Source organism: Rattus norvegicus, chromosome 8 (genome assembly GCF_021556685.1).
Source record: "Rattus norvegicus strain SHRSP/BbbUtx chromosome 8, alternate assembly SHRSP_T2T, whole genome shotgun sequence".
In the NCBI taxonomy this organism is placed as follows: domain Eukaryota; kingdom Metazoa; phylum Chordata; class Mammalia; order Rodentia; family Muridae; genus Rattus; species Rattus norvegicus.
The window spans coordinates 95,521,933-95,544,632 of NC_141541.1; the positions used below are offsets into that span (position 1 = coordinate 95,521,933).

The window sequence follows — 22,700 nt, forward strand, 5'->3', positions numbered from 1 at the left end:
TTGAGGCATTCATTCAGGAAAGCAAAGTCCAGGTGGGGACCGGCTAGGGATAGATGGAGTTTGTTCTCGTGGATTGCTGGGTACCAATAGGAAGGCAAAGGGAGTATGCACCTCTCTTCCTTGGTAGTATCCTCTTTAGATGGGGGTGGTTTGTTTTGTTTTGTTTGAGACGAGGTCTTGAGCAGCCAGACTGAGCTCAAACTCTCTGTGAAGCTAAGGCTGGCCTTGAACTGCTGATCCCTCTGACTCCACCTCCCAACTGCTAGGGTTACAAGACTGCACCATCATGCTGGCCACTCCTCCTCCTCTAGTTTCTGTCGCTTTGTTTTTAAAACATTAGTTAAAATATGCCCTGGGTGCCTACATTCTTGCGAACCCAGTTAGAGGTTTTTCCAGCTCTTAACCATCAGTGTGCAGCAGGGATACAGGGGTGAGTAAGCAGGATCCGCCCACTCCTCCCCTCTAAGTCGGCGTCATCGCCCCTTCCCCTCCCATCTCCAGCCACCCAGTGCAGCAGCCCCACTCTTGCCTGGTTCCGGCCTTGGGGAAGCTCCGCTGAGAGGACCCTGCACTCTGCTGCCCACTAGGCTCCTGGCACCTTCCCTAGGAAGTGTCAGCATCCACTCGGATCCTTGCTGGGCAGCGCCCCTGGGACAGGAGGACACAGCAAGCTTCTCAGGTAAGGATGAACTCAGTGGACAGGAGGGCACCCGAGAGGCTGGACCACTCCTGAGCAAGGCGGCACCCATAGGAGGAACACAGAAAAGAACTAAAGAAGGGATCACAGGCTGGCTGTTTTCTAGAGATCAACCCTTCTTCCACTCTGAATGAGTACCCGCCACTGCAAGGTTAACATTACAGGAGTGATGTTTGCATTGGAATACAAATGGAACGGTTTCTGCTTAAACAGTACCAGAGGGGACCCTCTCTATTTTTATGATTATTCACAGATGTCACAGGAAAAGGTGTAAAAACTTTTCCTGGAAAGAAGTTTGTCTCTTTGCAAAGTTGCTGCCGAAGTACTTTCTGCCTCTGTCTGCCTCATTCTTTTTCTGTCGCCCTCTTTTTCCTCTCTCTTCTGCCTGGGTAGCAAAATGAACAGTGGAAGACCCTTGGAACAAGGAGGCGGGATGAAGTGGAAATCTGGGGCTTGCTTTAAAGGACCAGTCAGGGGTGAGTGGACTTAAAAAGAATTCCCAAAGCTGAGTGATGGGCACACGGAGACTAAATTTTTCTCTTGGCTCCTATGTGTGTGTGTGTTTGTACATGTGTATATTGTGTGAATGTGTATGTATGTGTGTATGTGTGTATCTGACTGTCTCTGTGTGTATGTGTGTATATATGTGTGTCTGACTGTGTCTGTATATGTGTGTGTATGTGTGTATGTGTGTGTATGTGTGTATATGTGTATGTATGTGTGTTTGACTGTGTCTGTGTGTATGTATGTGTGTCTGACTGTGTCTGTGTATGTGTGTGTATGTGTGTGTATGTGTGTCTGACTGTGTCTGACTGTCTTTGTGTGTATGTGTGTGTGAGTGTATGTATGTGTGTGTGTGTGTGATCTTGAGTCTTTCTATAATAATAAGAGTTTTTGGAAAGCTGCAATAACTCCCCAGCCTGATTGAGCTGACTTTCATACACCATCTTAAATTTGGAAAGTAGTTGCTTGGGGCTGAGGAGATGGTTCAACAAATAAAAGGCTTGCCTCACGAACATGAAGACCCGAGTTCGGATCCCCAGAGCCCACATAAAGCCAGAGAAGATAGAATACATCTGAAATCCCAGTGCCCTATAGGAGATGGGGAGAGAACACAGGAGACTCCATGAAAGCTTCTGGTGGGTTAGCCTGGTATATATATGACCACGCTCAAGGTTGTCTTCTGACCTCCATGAAGCACACCTCCACTTACTCACAAAAATCAAGGTGCTCGTGCGCGCGCGCGCGCACACACACACACACACACACACACACACACACAAAACCAAGGCGCTCATACACACACACACACACACACACACAAAACCAAGGCGCTCATACACACACACACACACACACACACACACACACACACACACACACACGAACAAAGATGTTGCCTGTTATATCCAGTCCCTTATTCCCTTCTGCCCTTATTAACCTTTCTGGCTTCTGACATGCCCCGCCCCGCCCCACCCCCGTGCCCAAGTTCATTTGTATCTACAGAGAATTATAAAAGTCATAACTTGCTGACTGGAGAATTGTGTTTAAGATCTGGTTTATGATTTAGAAAAGAGAATGTTAAAATTCCAGCCAAATATGAGAGCCAGGCTAGAAAGTGCCAATCAAATGGTGCATGGTATTTCATTTTAGAGAAGATTCTTCCCTGTGAGACAGTTCTACGTATATTTCCTTGCCACTTTTTTTTGCAGACAGTTTAAAATGTGAGAGTCCTCAGTATGTGCTTGGCTCATGATAGGTGACGCTGCTAGTGTGGGTCAACTTTCTCTACTGAATAGATTGCCTTTCTTTCTGTGCTCGATTCTCAAATATCCAACAAATGCATTCCTTTTAAATAGAAGCATCAGACTCAGGAATCCAGGAATGCTAAAGGTCCTTCCCTTTAGACATGACAGATGGGAAATCAGAGTTGGGAACGTTAGGAAAGACCAACATCAACTTAGCAGTTTACAACTCATTATTTTATAATTTCAAATTTTCCTACAGGTAAACTGCTACGTGGTTGGTGAAATACCCTGTGACTACCAAATATAATGCATTTATTAACTCTTCTTTGCTGAAGATCCAACTTAAAAACCCAAAGCGTAGTCTAGAGCCATGCACGGTGCACTTTATACACCAGTAAAGGAGCTAGCAGAGAGCTCCCTTGGGGTTACCCTAGTTCCATTCACCCCAAATTTGATTTACACACAGTGAAACATTTTATAAATTGAGATGTACATTTCCTGCAGAAATAGCAGGAAAAAAAAGGGGAAAAAAAGGAGACTTTAGTTTTTATTGTGATGAGAAACAGAAGTTGTGGGTTACTGTAAAATAACCATCTGCGTAACTTTACCATCTTCCTTTCCCTCAAGGACTGCCAAACTTTTAGAGCAGACATTGCTCTGTCTCCAGTCCCGAAGCTGAATTTGAGAATAGTGCTATGGTATGTGATATTTTGAATAGCAGTTGGCACATTGTCAGTGAACCCTCTAACCGTTGATTCTCAGTGTGGAGCTGGGGGAGAGCTTAACCTTAGCCGTGGATTATAAAGTATTTGATAAACATATGGAAATATTTGGCAGGCTCGTGACTTTCCTCCGTGTCGAAATGAATCACAGCCCATTTGGTGGATGGCTCAGCAGTGCTGTAGGCCATGGTGGGAGTGTGCTGGCACTGGAGACGTTTTTTTGGAAAAACACCTGCCAGAAATTTGTCTGGCTGCGGACGGCGTGATCAGCCTTCAGCTCATCAGGAAGGGCTATGGGACCCGGAGGTGGGTTTCATAAGTTCGATAAATTCCATATGCGGACGACTCTTTAGTATATTGTGAACCAGATACACCTTTCTCACCTCCCATGCTTCAAGGACAATCCTGATTGCCAGCCGAATGACGTAAGAGGAAATGCAGCCCCAGACTTGCTCTTGGCAGGCGTGCTTTGCCATCTAGTGGTGGCAACACAGATAGCCAGCAAGGGCCTCTCCCAGGTCTAGGGATGGATGGAGTCCTCTGAGGATCACTGATGAGCCAATCACTGTGTACTCTTGATCATGACTTACTGGAGGGCAAGACCAGACCTTACCGAGACCGCTCAGTAGCCAAGAACAACTCTGAGATTATGTTTTGTTTCGTTTTTAAGAAAGGCCTTTAAAATGATACTCAGCGGGGTTGGGGATTTAGCTCAGTGGCAGAGCGCTTGCCTAGGAAGCGCAAGGCCCTGGGTTTGGTCCCCAGCTCCGGAAAAAAAGAACCAAAAAAAAAAAAAAGATACTCAGCACGGTTTACACTGCATTTGCTGAAAAACGATTAATCCGCTCCGTTCAGCTTCCTGACTCTAGCAATACTAATCAATACTGGTCATAAAATTTCACGAAATTCTGCTTTATATCTCTAAAATTGAACATTCTGTTATTTTTATAAATTGTATAATTGATGTTAAGGGCCTATGAAGCGAACATCCTCCACTCCCAACTTCATACAGCTCCCCACTACTTTCAAAACAGCCAGAAGAGGCAATTTTAGATGTTATATTCTCATTTTCATCTTCATCTATGTAGTAAGTTCTTATTTCATTTTTAGTGTTGGGAGTGCATTTGTGTGTGCTGGGTACATGTGCTTGCTGGTACATGTACTCGTGTGTGTGTGTGTGTGTGTGTGTGTGTGTGTGTATGTATGAGAGAGAGTATGAGAGATAGAGAGAGAGAGAGAGAGAGAGAGAGAGAGAGAGAGAGAGAGAGAGAGAGAGAGAGACTTACGATGTGTTCAAGTGCCTGCAGAGGCTATCAAAGGAAGTCAGATTCCTTGAAGCTGGGATTACAGGCAGCTGTGAGCTGCCAGATGTGGATGCTGGGACTGAACCCAGGACTTTCGCAATAGCAGGAAGCGCTGTTACCCACTGAGCCATCACTCCAGGACCAGGTGGTTGTTTTGGTTTGATTTGATTTTCTTTCTTTCCTTTCCTTTTCTTTTCTTTCTTTCCTTCTTTCTTTCCTTCTTCCTTCCTTCCTTTCTTCCTCCCCCCCCCACCTTTTTTGAGACAGGGTCCCATTCAGTAGCTCTGGTTCTGCTGGAACTCTCAGAGATCCATCTTCCCCTATCTCTTGAGTGCTGAGGTTAAAGCGAGTACCACCATGCCCAGCCCAGAAGCTGGGTACCTAGATCTTTGAGTTGGATCTCTCACTATGATCAGGTCAAGGTTGGTCTCCACCTCCCCACCATGGAGAGCACAAGTGCATACATTCATACTCAACTTAATCTCAGATTCTGGTACCTGCATGGCAAACACTTCCAAGCTATCTTCCAAGCCCCCTGACTTCCCATTTCTGTTTCAGTAAATTGCCCAATCTTTACAGAGTTAAAACCACACAAAACTATTAACCTTACCCGTGTGGAGCTCAGAAGTCTGGAGATCAGTAGGACTATGCCCATGTTAAGTTCTTCTGCTTGCTTACCCTTGACGTCTTCTACTGACCACCCACATCCTACAGGTCCTGAGTCGCCTTACTTCAGTCTCCACAGCTCTCTCCTGCCTTCTCTTTATGAGGTCCCATGGTTGCAGTGGATTCACCTGATATCCTGGCTAGTCCACTCATCTGAAAACCTTTAGCCTAGTCACACTCTCACCATCCCCCTTGACATGTGAGGAACACAGACACAGGTCCTCCGATGAGGATGTGGGCATATCCAGAGACCGATGCCCATGTACCACAGGGAATGGACTTGGTAAGAGGTATGGGAAATACCTTATAAATACCAACCAACGTTTTCATTTTGCTTTCATAGAAGAGATGGTGTCTCTGTTGCCAAGGCTGGTCTGGAGCTTTTGAGCTTAAATGAGTCTCCTGCTTTAGCCTCTCTAGTAGCTGAGACTTCATGCACGCACTGCCTCAGCTTTCTTTTGCTCCCGCCATACACTCTGCTGGGAGTCTCACTACGCAGTTCAAGCTAGCCTAGAACTGGTGATCCTCCTGCCTCTGCCTCCCAGGGGCTGAGATTACAGTTGGGCACTCCCAGGAGAGCTCCTTCACTTTTTGACTTCAGGCGTCGATGATAACTATTGCCATTTGCTGAGTGCTCGCATGGGTTTGCATGTGCACACATGTACACACACTTATTACTCTTTCAAAAATAATGTGTGCATTCTCTGTCTTTGACACATGTGGGAAGTGCAAAGGTGAGGTATCCTTAAGAAAACCATCCTGCTAATAAACAACAAGCCTAAGCTGATGTGGTTTTCAGTCCCCTGTCCCTATGGTCTCTGAACCCCAGTGGCTACCATCCATCTTTGTTATACCACTGACACTGTGATTTTCCCACGGTCATGACATTACATTCTTCTTATAAATATGGCATCACTTGGTGCTCTAGCCACTCAGTGACATCTGTAAGTGACTGTAGTGGCCTAGAATAAAACTTCATTACGGTAGCCATGATTCTTCTCTGCCTCTTGCCAAGCTCAAGATGGACCACGTAAGTTTGTAGAGGTATTTTCCAGAATGCATTCCACTTCCCTGATACATTTTTATAGTTTATTACCACTGTGATGCTCCTCTGCTCCACCCCCCACCCCTGTGACCTTTGGCCTAGGCGTTTCTCCTGTCGGTAGTTATTCCGAGCACCCGGGCTAGGCCTCTGTGGTTCCTGGTATGTCAATCCTTACCACAGGAGAAGGATAAGACTAGAGGGGGAAATGAGGGTGTGTGTATAAAAGCAGGCCACAGTATCAGAAGGGCAGGGATCATTAATGGGTTTAAAAACGTTGTTTTTATAAAAGTGATTATGCATTCACTTGTGTGCCCAGACATACTTGGTAAGGTGGCCTACAGTGTCACTGATCTGACTGAATAGGCCCTTACATTGAAAAAGAAATGTTTGGTGGCCAGACGCACAGGAATTTACCATGTTATGTTCACAAGTGAGGCCAGCTTACTTTACACTAGGTAGGTAAGATCTAATCAGACTTAAGTTTAATAGGGATAAGAAAAAATATACTGTGAAGCCACAGATATTCCTAGGAATGAGCAATTAGAAAAACATTCATTTGGCCATCCTTGAGGAAATATAATAAAATGAAGGGAATTCGCAAGTCAACTGGAAACTATTAAAATAAAAGAATTAGTAAAATAGATTCTTTAGGGACCATGTGTTTTGGGGGCTGGGGAATGGTTGGCAGAGAACTAGCATACATGAAGCCCTGGGTTCGACCCTTGACACGTAAATGAACCTAGTATGGTGAGGAATATCTATGATCCCACCACTTAGAAGGTGAAGGAGAGAGGATCAGAAATTCAAGTTCATCCTCCCTCAGTTTTGAGGCCAGTCTGGCCTCCACAAGACTTTGTCTCCAAAGACTGAAACTATGGGTCCTTTAACCTTGGCCCACAGTTAATTTTAGAGCAGAATAATAATTTTTAAATAACGCATGTATTGTCTGCTTACCATGCTCTGAGCTGAGTGGTAACCCTTTCCACACATCACCTCATTTAGTTCTAAAATGGCTCTATGAAGCAGAGCTTACTATGGTTGTCACTGTGCACATGAGGGAAATGAAACCCAGAGAATTAGTGAACTATCTTAAGTTCATCCACCCAATAGGAGAAAAAGTGGACAATTCCTGACCTGAACTTATGCCCCTTATGTTGGTCTAGATACACAAGTATTCTAAACACTACCATCAGCCCCCCACTTCTGAGAACAATAGGTAATAAATGGTGGTAATAGTAAGTCATGTCTCATAATGATGTGTGGCTGTCTTTATTAGAGAACTAGGTGCATCGGCAGGTGTTAGATTTCTACCTCTTTCTGCTGTACCGGTCTCTAGAGTCTGACCCATGAGCAGCCGTGGATCTGCTGACTCACCCTGAAGGGTAATAATTGCAATCTCACTATCTCCCTTTTATTACCTGAGCCTGGATTCTGAACACAATCCAAGCAACCACCCAGACATTGACAGGGTTATATCACTAACATAATAAGAGATAGGGAAAGGGAAGGTGTGGGCACAGACATGGGAAACTGCTGCCTTTCCAACTGAGTCCGTGTTTCCTAGGTTAGCGAGTTAGGCGTTGGGAATGATGGGTGTATGTAGCCCTATCCACTGGACTTGTGGGTTGTGGGTTTCTCCATCTGTCAGAACTATCATTTCTCTTGACATTTTACCATAAGGAAAACTTAGATTTTTTTTCCAAGAGGAAGTGTTCCTAGACATCTGTCCAATTTCAAATTACAGACCAATTGGATAGGCTAACTAAAGCAAAGGCCCTTTTATTACTGTGATTTGGAGGTCATATTACAAGGCTCTGCCCTTGTTCATGGCCAAGGATAGACATGGGCATGGCTTTTATTCTAGAGGGTGGACTGCGGAGATGCTCCCAACAGGGCTGGAAAAAATGATGCCATCACATGATTCGTGGTGTTGGATGCAGGAGGATTCATACACGCCTACTGAACGTTTGTTTCAGACATATAACGTTACTTACATTATGTAAGCATAGATAAGCTGAGTTTCTTCTTTATTAAATCGAAGCCATTTGGTATTAGCAGTTGCTAACAGTAACAAAGCAGCCAGAATTAGCTTTATTTAGTACACATAGATGAAATAGAAGCTATGTGGAGCCCAGCTAAGCAATCTTTCCTGCAGAGATGATGCCCAGGGTCCTGGCTGCTCCAGTGTCATTCAACTTCCCTGAGTCTCTAAGGCATCTGGAAGTCTGTTTAAAGCACAGTTATCTGATGAGCCCCACAGCTCTTCCATGGGAGCTCTAATTCCTTTCAGATTTATCTATTTTGTTTTATGCCTATGAGTGTTTTACCTGTATGTGTACCACATGCACGTCTAGTAACTGAGGGAGTCAGAAGACGGCATTGGATCCTGGAAAAAGAGTTATAGATGGTTGTGGTTCACCATGTGGGTGCTGGGAACTCAATCTAGGTCCTCTGTAAAGCAATGCTTGCTCTTAATTACTGAACCATCCCTCTAGTACCTTTAGGAGACAATCTAACAGGAGGTGTGAGGTAGGCTTTGATAATTTGCAGGGTTTTTTGGTAAGGAGTGGAGAAAGGTTTATTACTTGTTACAGCAGGCAAGAACATTGGATTTGATTCCAAAGCAGTGCTCTCCTCAAACAAAAGAAACATGGCTATTTTACTTGTGAATCCTGTAAATATTCATATCAGAAGGCACTTCAAGGCAAGCATATTACTGAGCAGTTTAAGATAACAATTCAAGAAGGAAAGATGGAAGATACACATATATTATGTATCTATGTACACACACACACACACACACACACACACACACACACACGTATAATTTGGAGGAGAGGGTGCTTAGCTTAAGGTCGTAGAACACATGTTTGAAAGGTTAAAATGGCAGAACTCTTCCGGGCATGCTCAGTCTGCACCACAAAGAGAGCAGACGGGAACATCAGAATAACTGTCTTTTCAGTTCTCATAGATGACTGTCAACAGGGAAGCATGCTTTCTCATTTTTTTTTCTCTCCTGTTCATCCACATCTCTTGTAGAAAACTTTTTTCAAAAATACTTATTTTTAATTATGTATGTACCAGTGTCTGTGAGACACATGCTATGCGCATGTGAGTCCAGTGCCCATGGAGACCAATCATGTCAGATTTCTCTGGAGCAGGAGTGACAGGTGATTGTGAGCTGCCGGATGTAAGCGCTGGGAACCGAGCTCGGGTCCTCTTTGAGTATGAGCTCCTAATGGCTGAGCTCTCTCTTCAGTCTCCCTTGGAGAGAGAGAAAATTGGAAGAAACTCTTCATGGTAGGTAATGATAGGACCAGAGTTACTTTTCGATCAACGTTCTCCTCCAACAAAGGAAGTTCAAGGAATCACATTGTTAGTGAACTCCCAGGTATCACTGCTCTGGCCCCGGGAATACTGTCTGATGTAATGCAACCTTTGGTGACTCCTAGCACCCGATCAGCAGATTCAAGGGTTCTTATCCCAGTATCCACTCCCATGCCTATGTGCTCCCAGCTGAGTCTGTTATCAAGTATGGTTTAGAAGCAGCTGACAGGGTTGAAGTTTTCAAAAGGATTGGCTGTGACCTTTGACTCAGGTTAAAAGTCAATGTGAGAAAAAAAGCCAATAAGTTATACTTGAGAACAATTGAATTCTCATAAGCCTCTCTTAAAAGTCTGGCTGGCCAGTGGAAGGGGAAGCCCTTGGTCCTGCCAAGACTGAAACCCCAGTGAACATGATTGTTGGGGGGAGGGCGGTAATGGGGGGAGGATGGGGAGGGGAACACCCATATAGAAGGGAAGGGGGAGGGGTTAGGGGGATGTTGGCCCGGAAACCGGGGAAAGGGAATAACAACTGAAATGTAAATAAGAAATACCCAAGTTAATAAAGATGGAGGAAAAAAAAGTCTGGCTAGGAGCCAAAGGGTACATGACGCTTGATGTCTGAGTTTGTAATTGGTGTGGCAAAGTCCATCTTGTCAGTTATCACTGGATTTACATTCCATCTCTCTAATCTCCAACTGGCTTAAATGTTGTAAGACTAAATGCGCCGGAAAAGCCAGCAGGAAAACAATTCCATAGGGTGGATGCACAGTTAGCCTGGATTTTACCCAAGAAAGATTGCTACTTGCTTATTACTGCATAGATAATTATGTAATATGCGAAGACTCCATGGATCTCTCTGTGGTTAATTGGTGACTTCGGTCTTTGCAGTAACTGTACATTAAGTGCATAACGGATGGTTGCTGTGAAGGGCTAACTTTAAAAAGCAACTTTGTCGAAATTTGTAGCTAGGCCTGATGGAACATGTTTGCCATCCCAGTCTCTTAATTATCAGAAAGATTATGACTTTAAAGCAATCCTGGGCTAGCCAGTGAGACTTCATCTCAAACATAATTTTAATGGGTTCAGGGATAGGGTGTTCGCCTCGCATGTGCCAAGATCTGAGTTCAATTCCCAGCATCATCAAAATGGAAAGAGCAATTGTATCTCAAATCTTGAGCTGAGCATGGTAGCCCACACCTTTAGTCCCAGCACTGGGGAGGCAGAGGCAGGCAGATCTCTTTGAGTTTGAGGCCAACCTAGTCTACAAAGTAAGTTCCAGGCCAGCCAAGGCTACATAGTGAAATCTTGCCTCAAACAAACAAACAAACAAACAAACAAACAAAATAAAACAAAAAATAAAAAACTCAAAACAAACAAAAACCTTTCTTGACTGAAATTTTGCTGAGAATAAGGTCCCCAGCTGGACAGTGGTGGTATACACCTTTAATCCCAGGCTTGGGAGGCAGAGGCAGAGGCAGAGAGGCAGAGAGAGAGAGAGAGGCAGAGATGCAGAGAGGCAGAGGCAGAGGCAGAGAGGCAGAGAGGCAGAGAGGCAGAGAGGCAGAGAGGCAGAGAGGCAGAGAGGCAGAGAGGCAGAGAGGCAGAGAGGCAGAGAGGCAGAGGCAGGCAGATCTCTGTGAGTTCAAGGCCAATGTGATTTACTGAGGGAGTTCCAGGATAGCCAGGGCAGTTACACAGAGAAACCTGTCTCAAAAGCAAGAACAAACAAACACCACCCCCATCCCCCATTTAGTTCTCAGTGACACATTGGGAGAGGGACACAAAACTACCTGTAACTTCAGCTCCAGGGGAGTCTCTGGTTTGTAAATGTAAAAATCATTTGCTAAATCTTGTTTTTTAAAGTACTAGTTACAAATGACCCGAACGATAGGTCACAAACAACAGAGAGGTTCAAAACTGAGCTTCAGGGAATGGCCCGAGCAGTAGCACGTGAACAGCAGCCCTACTGAGTGCATGCATTTACACGCTTGCATGCCTACGCACCCGGAGAAGAGGAAAGAATGCAAAATTGGGAGGCATCCCATTACCTGTCACATATTGTCAATGTTAAATATATTTGACATCAGAACAGCTTAGGTGATGACAGCCACGATGGAAAGAGACCACGGTGCATCACAACCACATTCTCCAAGTGCTAAGTCAGGACCCACCCACTGTGCTTCACTAATTTGTAAACTAATTTTCCTATACACACATAACACTCACACATGCACACCACACACACATACACACCACACACATGCACACCACAACACACAGACCGCACAAACACACACACACACACACGTACAACACATGCACACCACACCATACAGACCACATACACACACACACACACACACACACACACGCACAACACACTACACTTTCACTGCGAATGCACCCTTATGTAAGTGGTGGTTCCATGCAATACATCTTTATTCTGAAGACGGATTTCAGCATCAGGTGGTCTGCACTGTGTGTTTTCTTTTAATGTGGAAGGAGTGTGTAAAAATGAGGGGGACCTACGGCAGCCGAGGTTACCTGTAAAGGAGCCACAAGGGATCAGGCAGCAAGAATAGCCGAAGTCCCAGCAGCTAGCACTGTTTGGACTTAACTGGTTACAAAATTAAAACCAACAACATGAAGGTATGAGGGTGAGGCGTTGGGGTAGTGGGGGGCTCTTTAGTGGTGGGTAAGGTTAAGTTACATTGCATATTTATATGAAATTGTCGATGAATAAACAAAAGATATTCTAAAAATAAAAAAGGAGGGGGCAGGTTTGGTGAAAAAGTCTACTGAGAGGTTCATGGAGGAGGATTAAAGATCACTGCCAGCCTAGGTGACTGCGTAAGTTGAAGCTGGGTCAAATTGTGTAACTGAGGCTGTGTCTCAAAATAAAAAGTAAAAGGAGTTAAAGCTTTAGAGTGCTTGCTAGCATGCATGAAGCCCTAGGCTTACTCTCTGGGCCCCGGCCCTACTTGTGTGTGTGTGTGTGTGTGTGTGTGGTGTGTATGCGTGTGTTGTGTGTATTGTGGTATGCATGTGTGTGTATTGTGTGTGTTGTGGTGTGCATGTGTGTGTGGTGTGTGTATGGTGTGTGCACGTATGTGTGGTATGTATGGTGAGTATGTGTGTGTGTTGTGTGTGGTGTGTATGGTATGTGTTTTTGTGTGTGTTGTGCATTTATGTGGTGTGTGTGTGTGGTGTATATGTATGTGGTATGTGTTGTGCATATGTGGTGTGGTGTATGTGTGGTAAGTACGTATGTGTGGTGTGGTGTGCATGTGTGTGGTATGTATATCTGCGTGTGGTATATATGTGTATGTGGTGTATGTCGTATGTTGTATTGTGTTGTGAATGTGTGTGGTGTGTGTGTGTGTGTGTGTGTGTGTGTGTGTGTGTGTGTGTGTGACTGGTATGTTGTGCCTGTGTGTTGTGTTGTCTATATGTGTGTGTCATGGTGTGTTGTGTGTATGTACGTATGAAATCAGAGCAGGTGGCAAGCAGACGAACTCACCTGTTTTAAGCTGCTGAAGTTTCCCAACCTCATCTGATGCACATCTCCACACCAGCTCCTTCTGCAAACCCTGGCTCAGGGAAGTTGGGAACTCCAACGCACGTTTCCAAACTCTGATTGTCATTTACATTTTAGACTGGAAGACATTATGGTCCCTTTTTTAAAGAGCTAAGCATACAGGAAGAACTGCAGGATGCCTGCTTCTGTCTCTACTTATGAGCACTGGGGAATAAGTTGTGGGGTGAGACTTCCCCTCCCTGTCCCAGATGGGGCTGTCTGGGGAGGTAGGTGTCGAGGGGGATACAGGTGATAGAGAAAGTTGGGTGAGAAATTCCTTACTGATTTCGGATGTCTGCTGTGGGTGTAGGTCTAATGCCTAGGAAGTCTAAGGCAGATGAAAACAAGGATCTGTTCGTGGTGGTGGTATACCCAGGAACCTATGCATAAAGATGTATCATTTAAAAATACTAAAAACCATGCTTTCTTTTCCTTTTTTCTTTTTAAAGGGCAAAATAGAAGAACTAGGTGGAAAATATGTTACTTTGGCTGATAATTTTCGTCTCTGGATGGACCCTGTCTTTGGGATCTGAAACGGAACCAGATTTTACGTGGCACCTGAGCCGAATACCCCAGGTTGTGAGTGAGAAGACGATCCACCTTGCCAGCCCCACGTTCCAGGCAGACGCTGCGGCGGTCAAGGCCACGGTGTGTGGCATCGAATGTCAGGAAGAGCTCCCGGCTCCCAGCCTCTCCCAGCTGGAAGATTTCCTTTCCTACGAGACGGTCTTCGAGAATGGCACTCGAACCTTAACCAGGGTCAAAGTTCAAGGTCTGGTCTTGGAACCCACTCAGAACAGCAGCATAAAAGGAGCACGCCCTAGGAGAAGAAGGCAGGTGTACGGTACCGACAGCAGGTTCAGCATCTTAGACAAAAGGTTCTTGACCAATTTCCCTTTTAATACAGCGGTGAAGCTGTCCACCGGCTGCAGCGGCGCCCTCGTTTCCCCCAACCACGTGCTCACGGCTGCCCACTGTGTCCACGACGGGAAGGACTATGTCAAAGGTAGTAAAAAGCTGAGGGTGGGAGTGCTGAAGATGAGAAATAAAGGAGGCCGCAAGAAACGCAGAGGTTCCAGGAGGAGCCGGCGAGAAGCAGAGAGTGGTGGCCAAAGTCCGGAGCATCCTCAGGAGAGCACCACCCAAAGACCAGGGAAAAAATCCAGGCGGGGTCCTAGAGTCGCCCAAGGAAGGCCTTCCTTCCAATGGACCCGCGTCAAGAGCACCCACATTCCCAAAGGCTGGGCAAGGGGAGAGAATGGGGACCCGGCCTTGGACTTCGACTATGCACTCCTGGAGCTGAAGCGCGCACAAAAGCAGCAGTACATGGAGCTGGGAGTCAGCCCCACCATCTCCAAGCTGCCGGGAGGTCGGATCCACTTCTCTGGATTTGATAACGACAGGGATGATCAGTTGGTGTATCGGTTTTGCAGCGTTTCCGAGGAATCCAATGACCTCCTGTATCAGTACTGCGACGCTGAGGCAGGCTCCACCGGCTCTGGGATCTACCTGAGGCTCAAAGAGCCAGGCCAAAAGAATTGGAAGCGCAAGATCATCGCGGTCTACTCGGGCCACCAGTGGGTGGATGTGCACGGAGTTCAGAAGGACTATAACGTGGCTGTGCGTATCACTCCGCTCAAGTACGCCCAGATTTGCCTCTGGATCCACGGAAACGCTGCCAACTGTGCTTATGGCTGAGGGAAAACTGAAGCGAGGTCATGCACATCTTGAATCCCAGAGAAAGCCAGCTCTCATTGTGAGACTACTCACAGGCTAGGCCCAGACTTGAACTATCAGTGGTTTTTACGGCTTTTTTTTTTTTTTTACAGACTTCTTTTATCAAAATTAGGTTACTTTCGCACAGTTAAAAATGTTTAGTTACAGATTCTGAAACTATATGGCACTTCAGCGACAAGTATATACTCTTTATGCGATGGTAAGTTTCGTTTTAGGGAAAACCATTTGTTTGTTTACTTGGGCCTTTTAGGATTCCAGACTCTCCTTAAAACATCAGACCAGAACTGTAATGTGACTTCTCAATGGACTAGCTCTTGAGTCCTACTCTAGGAAGAACCTAGGAGATGTGTTTGACCTTTATGGAAAATATGAAGGTTTACAGTAAGTAACACAATTAGAATCAAGGGAGGCAAGGAAGTTTAGTTTGCGATGTGATGAGACTTAGCTATTCCACTCTTGCCCTCAGTGTTTATATGTGTCTTCTCTTGGAACTGAGAAATTTATTTCAGGAACTACAGATCAAAACATATAAAAATTACCAATCAAAATATACTAGTGAGCTGCATAAACAACACTATTGACTATGGCTTAAAAAAAAAAAAACCTGCATCAGCCATGTCCATCTAAAATTTGGAGAAACACTTTGTCCTATGTCATGAACCAAGTTTACAGACATTGAAGGCCGAGGCACTTTAAGATCTCATGTTTTACGAATTTTTCAAGAAATACAGAGAAGCCATTTCACAAGCTACCATCCTCTGGTGAGAGCCACACCCTTTTGTGTTATACTTTCTACTGTGTGTGAGGTGCTATATTTTTTGAGTGAGGTATTCTGAAGTCTTGTTCAAGAGAGAAACCACCTACCCCCAACCCTGAGATACCAAAGAAGGTTCTGAGGCTTCTCATAAGGGACCAAGGTGGCATCCTCGCTCTGTCTCCCAAGGGGCATTAAACAGTTATTGTGTACCACCCCTGAGCAAAATGCAGGGCAGGCATTCAGGACACACCTCATGGACATACACGGCTGTGGTGAACGGCTACAAACACGGGCTAAGTCAGGGCATTATGCGTAAATAGTTTTGATGATATAATTGAGTACATACTAAGATTTAAGTAACCAAGGGCCCAATCTTTAGTCTACTCTTTTAAGGCCACATATTTTCTCTCACTCAATCCATTGGCAGGGCGAAACCTTTTTCTGTTAGGCGTGTCCTAATAAAGACTACAAATTAAGAAATAATGTTGTTTCCTATTTTTGTTTTCTGTTATAGTCTTTTTTTTTCTTTTTCTTTTGGAGCTGGGGACTGAACCCAGGGCCTTGCGCTTGCTAGGCAAGCGCTCTACCACTGAGCTAAATCCCCAACCCCTTTCTGTTATAGTCTTGATCAGTATGCAAAGGCGTATCTTCATTTGGGTTAACGTAAATGGTGCTCAAAATATGTGGCATTCTTTTATAATGTGGGCTGTTAAAAATAATTCAATAAAATTAAAGGATAAATATATATAACTTATTGTCTTTGTATATATACTTTAAAGGATTTTAGAAAATACTCAATTTACTGACATTTAACTGAAATGTATTGCCTTTAATGCTCATCTCACAGAGAGACATTTAATCATTGCTTCCAGTAAAAGAGGAACACACACTGAGAAGAAAGAGGACCTATTTTCTTTGGGGTGGGGTGATACATACACAGTCACTGTATCAGATGCTTTTCCTGCTATTGTGATAAAATACCCAACATAAGCAACTCAAGGAAAGAATGGCGTTCTCTCGTTCTCTCTCTCTCTCTCTCTCTCTCTCTCTCTCTCTCTCTCTCTCCCTCTCTCTCTCCCTTTCTGGCTTTTCCAAGAGGGCCAGCATAATTAATACATAATTCTAGAGATTATCATTATCATTACAGTTGCATATACTAAACCAACGATGCTCTGTTTCACCTCATATTGATATAGGTGGGCTGAAATGTTCTCAGCAGACTGGGAACCATGTTTCCCTGAAGAGAGAGCATGGGTGTGGAGGAATGTGCATGTGTGTGCTGATTCGTGAGCCAGTACACCAGTGTGATGTGGTCTCTGTCTAAAGGTAGACCTCCCTTCTCCACTGCTAGGCTATTCTTAAACTTCCAGCTTTCAAGGTCCAGATATGCTCAGAGCCAAGATCCTATCACAAAACAGAAGTACCACTTTACCCAGCCACGGGCTGAAAATAAAAGTGGGTATTTTTAAGACAGAGCTGAATTTAGTATTCTGCCACTGCACTTGGGACACTTACTTACACCAGAAGGCCTTGTGGCTTGGAGAAATAAGTGACACCATTGAACCCACCAAATAGCCAGTGTGTCACCCCATGTGACCAGGATGTGACTGATGTGGCTCCTTAAATGGATGTCCTGAGCAGCCATCCACCCACAGATTACAGCATCTCTATACCTAAATTAAAGCTTGCTTTTGGTGGAGGCACATAGGCCATCATGTGAAATGAATCACCTTTCCAGGACTGGTAAGTACATTTCTCCTTCTTAGGCTGGAGAAACAAGGACTCTGTGTCGTTCCTATTCTAAAGTATTTAGAAAATCTCTCCCCAGAATCTATCAGATTCAACTAGAGCCTCAGACTGTGAGCCCGCTGGATTCAAGATACTGCAGCAGGTTCCCTTAATGCAAAGGCTTCCAAATTTGATTAATAGTAAGAATGACCCAGGGAACTATCTTGGGAATCCAAATACCAGGGCTCCATGGAGATCCACCCCAAATCCCCAAGAGTGAGTCAAGCATTCCAGGTCTGATTAAGCTCTAGGTTGGCTTCCAATCATTGCCATAGTCTCTCTCTCTCACAAATGAAAGGCTCCCCCCAGCAGAAGATATCTAGGAAAGGCTAAGGCTTGCAATCAAATTTTCTGGTGATGGCCCATTGTTTTGCATGACCTGTGATGGGTGAGCTCTGAGGTGTAAGGTCACCACACCTTCATCCCAGAATTGCTTCTCACTGTTGATATGCCTTTCCTGTCACTATTACATAGTCTAATGAGTCCTGAGCAGATTTCCTGCAGAATCAACATGAACTTTCATAAAGTAATACTGTGTAGATAAATTGATGTTTTTATAATTTCTGATAATAATTTTAACTCTTAAATTGATACAAGTGAACTCTAGTCCCCTATAGACTACAAAACTATAAAAAAAAAAGCTCTGCAAAGCTTCACATATTATGGGCCAATTGCACTAGGATAAGAAAGCAGGCTTGGAACAAAATTATGACCAAGGGAAAACATTCTAGGTCAGGTCCAAGGACGAGGCACTATGATAAAGCAAGGCCATGTGAAACTGTTGCTTTGAACTAATAATGAGCTTACAGAATGAAACACTGCTTGAACTTACTATTGATATCCTCCTGTATCTCCCCTTTGATGTAACATTTTATCTATCAGTTAATTCTTTCTTACATAGAGAATGTTTTATCTAAAAGCTCTAAAGGCTGAAAGCAACAATAAAGTTTGGTGTAGCCATTTCTGCTTCACCCAGAGTGCATTTGTGTGTGTGTGTGTGTGTGTGTGTGTGTGTGTGTGTGTGTCTATGTGTGCTTAAACTCTCCCTTTCTTCCTCTTTTCTCTCTGGCTCACGAAGTGTTAATGAAGTCCAAGCCTCTCACCTGACCAGTAGGGTGGAATTGGGATGGGGTGGGGGGTGGGACCCTGAGCTTGAGAGAAAGGAACTCTAGCAAGCCTTTTTTTTTCTTAGTTCCCTGCTACTAATAAGAGTTAACAACAGAGTTAAAGAGAAAATTTATAAATAGTAAGCAATTTTTGCTACTGCAATGGTCACCAGCCGCCCATCACTGCCTACCTCAGTCTACCTGAATGCCAGACTGGTCCCTGACACTCTCCTACCTCTGATACTCAGCCAAGGGAAGGCTACACAGTAAAACTGTCTCAGGAAGGAAGGAAGGAAGGAAGGAAGGAAGGAAGGAAGGAAGGAAGGAAGGAAGGTGTTCAGGACACTTCTTGGCCGCTGAATGATGAAGTTTAGAATTATGGGTGCTGGGTGTGGGAGACAACAAAGGAAAACCAGCTTGGAGGAAAAAAAGAAATTAATTCATAGACATAAATGCCAAAAAAATGAATGAATGAATGAATGATATGAATAGATAAACAAATGAATGGTCCTGTGCTTTGGTGAAGACAATCCTCAACCCAGAAAGAAGGAAGGCCTGGCAAGAAAGTGAAGTGATTGTGGGTTTCCAGTGACTGATTCATTAACACATGCGGTATGTCACTACCATCGCCTGCTCTGACACAGGTGACTGATGCTTTGTTTTTCTGATACGAGCTTAAATGGTCCTTTTAACTTCGCTTGGAAAACATTTTTCTTTTTTTTTATTGAAAGTCAGGAGTTTCGAAAAATTTGTAATTTCAAATTTACATTTGAAATACTATAGACATGGTCATAATTCAAGATGTTTCTTGCACTGAAAGAAATGGGCCACATGGCATATCAGGGTGGAAGTGCACCTTAGTCCCCATTGAGAGGGAGAGGCATCAGGATCTCTTGAGTTTAAGGCCAGCTTGGTCTACACAGTGAATTCTAGGCCAGGGAAGGCTATATAGTGAGACTGTGTCAAGAACAAAAGGAAGAAAAGAAAGGAGGGAGGCAGCAGGCTACAGGGCTATTGCATCTGGAGAGGAATCTAGTATTGAGAGTTGGTTTATGGAGAGATGGTTCAGGGGCTCAGGACACTGGCTGCTCTTTCAGAGGTCCTGAGTTCAATTCCCAGCAACCATATGTTGGCTCACAACCATCAATAATGTGATCTGATATACTCTTCTGGCATTCAGGTGTAGAGCTCTCATACGTTAATTAATTAATTAATTGATTGATTGATTGATTGATTGATTTAAAATCAAGTTGGTTTAGCAGCAAAGCAGATGACCACTAACAGAAGATTCTCCTCGAGGGGACACTTCCTGGCCTTGCCCGCATGCAGGGCTGTACTCTACAAGTGTGGGTGCCGTGTTATGTTAGAATCACTTGTAGTACAGGCTTTCCCCAAAGTTTGTCTTCTTCCCCCATCTCTGAAGGCTGCAGTCATTGGCCTCACTCTGTACCTTCCCCCAGGATAGCATCTCAATCTCTGGTTAGGCCGTCACCACATTATTCTTCTTGATTAAAAGGATGGCTGCCAGTACACAAAGTTTATTAAACTTTCTGATCTCTCAGAAGAAATACTTGCAGTCACTGGTCCATAGCAACAGTTAGCAATATTCACATCTGCCTTTAGTGACCCTTAAGATACTAAGAACCTTGAGAAGAGGTCTCTAGGATGTGAGTTTACATTTTGCATTGCATGCTACCTGCTGACACTGCTTTCCGGCTGGTTTATATATACAGATCAGTGACAGGCCAGTGTCCCTTGTGGCTGTGTTAGTGTGGGACACGTACCTCCCTACATTTACTGAACCACAGAACACTTCGGTACCTGTGCTTCACTGTGGAATCTTACTGCCTCCACTGTTCAGCTTTTGCCCTTTATCTTTTACTATTCCTACAATGGAAAAGTAAAACCTATAGCAACAATAATTTAAATTTATTTGAAGTTTACAGGTGTTTTGTCTGTATCTGTGTTTGTGTCTGGCAGTGTGTCTGGTACCTGTGGAGGCTAGGAGAGGTGTTGAAATCCATGGGACTGGAGTTCCAAGCAGTTGTGAGCTGCCACTTGGGAGCTAAGAACCAAACCCCAGAGTCCTCTGTGTTTAACGGCTAAGCCATCTTTTCTGCCCACATAGTAATTATTAAAAGTAGGAACAGCAGTGTTTGCGAGTGTTACATTGTGTCAAATGGTTTCCATTCATTGTCTCATATAATATGTACACAAGTAGATAGAGCCTCATTCCACAGAAGAAGAAAAAACAAAAAACAAAAAAAACAAAAAAACAAACGTTTAAAGAAGTTAAGCAGTTCCCTGGAGGCAACAGTGGGTTGAGCTGGGAATCCCCTTCTATGTAGTTAGACACAAACATTCCTGTCTAAGCCTCAGTCTCACTAAAACTTCATGTGGGGGACTGCAAGTTGAGCATTTGGAGGGTCCTAACTAACAATGGAGGTGAGGTTACACCTCCCCCCACGCTAATCTACTGACTGATACATTTAAAGAAAGTTTAACCTTGCTGGGTGGCTTTCTAAGGACTCCCTGATGCTTTCAGCTCCTGTGAGATCAACATTGTTTCTCTAAGAGGACAGCTATCTCCCCCTGACACACAGTAGACCAGTGGACTGTCCCAGCCAATGCCCGCCGTGTACTGTTCTAACAGATGGAATGCATCAGTAGAAGAGGGAGCATAGCTACCTTTGGCTAAGTCTAATTTAAAGAGGTGTGTGACAAAGAAGAACAGGTAGCTTAGGAATGCTGAGAGCTGGGGGAACAGTCTTCCCGGGAAAGTGCTCACCACTGGTTATCCAATATCTAACAACCAACCCTGAAACCAAACATGCGAGTAACATTATATAGACTGAGCCAGTTACATTTAGGAATATGCATGAACACACACATGAATTTGAAAGAAAGGATGGGCATATGGGGAAGTTTGGAGGGAGGAAAGGGAAACAATATAATTCTAATTTCAAAAAAACAAATTAAAAAAACAGAAAAAAAAGTGTCTGAAAGCGCCACTGCTCTTCCCAATTTCTTTGTAGAAGTTCTTATTTTTCACAAAACCATATCAACCTGGAATTTTTTTTTAACACTTTGGCTGTAAAATGGATGAGCCAGAAAAAATTAAATTTCTCAGTTTGATTCTCTATACAGTAAACAGTGACAAGCACAGCTCACATACACTAAAGCTTTTATAGGTCCTCAGTAAGTTTTCAGAGTCCAAAGGGTCCTGAGATTAAAGAATTTGAAAACCTCTGCTGTGAAGATCAGTTATACAATATTTTATGCTGAAAAAAAAACTAAGCCTGTCTGTCAGATGGACGTGGAAATGAACTTGAAAGATTAAGTATTAGGCTTGAGAGTTGAACTAGGGTTAACTACTGTCTTACTAAAACCTGAAACACTACAGGCCTCTCCTTCTCTGTAAGACTCTATTCATGGGGAAGCCTGAATAATATGTTGGGGTGAGCTAGGCTGCCAGCCGCACCATACCTCTCTCTCTCTCTCTCTCTCTCTCTCTCTCTCTCTCTCTCTCTCTCTCTCTATCTATCTGTCTCTGTCTCTCTCATATGTATGTCCACATTAATTTCTGTTTACCATGTGCTCTCAGGCACCCCCAGTGCCAGAGGAGGTCAATGGATTCCTTGAAATTCAATTTGCAATTGGAGCAAAGTGTAGATCATGGAGAGCTGCCGGGAGTGTGCTGGAATCAAACCAGGGTCCTCTGCGAGAGCATCGAGTGCTCTTTGCCCATAAGCCATCTCTTCAGACTCCATAAACAGCCACTTCTTTAATGCCCAAAGCAAGTAATTACAAAGTGCCTCAACACATATTGTTTCAAAAATACAGATCAATGTGGATCTGCAGCCTAACACCATGGGTCATATAGATGTCCTGTAAAGTATCTCAAATAATTTGAGTCTCAGTACCCAGAAAACCTCACCTGACACAGACACTCACCTCTAAGACCATTCTTACACAAAGACATCCAGAGTCTCTCCGGAGCCAAGATCTAGAACACCCTTATAGTTTATCTATTAAACATTTATACCACATGGGATAGTCAAGGGGAGACAAGCAAAAATGTAATCTTCAACTATTTTATATTCTAAAAGATATTGTATTATAGTATGACTAAGTAGTATATGGTTAAAATGTAATCTATACAATATGACCTGAGGGGACTGGAAAGGTAGCTTTGCAGTTCAGAGCACTTGCTGCTCTTACAGAGGA

At 44.0% G+C, this 22,700-nt stretch overlaps 1 protein-coding gene across 1 annotated transcript; it reads left to right on the forward strand.

Annotated features, from left to right (window-relative positions):
• Positions 1 to 341: 341 nt before the first annotated feature.
• Prss35 (serine protease 35) lies at positions 342 to 16,329 on the forward strand. The gene is given in 2 exon segments (NM_001008560.2): positions 342 to 679; positions 13,535 to 16,329. A coding segment is annotated over 1 exon segment (1,221 nt). The 5' UTR covers positions 342 to 679; positions 13,535 to 13,562; the 3' UTR covers positions 14,784 to 16,329.
• Positions 16,330 to 22,700: the final 6,371 nt, after the last annotated feature.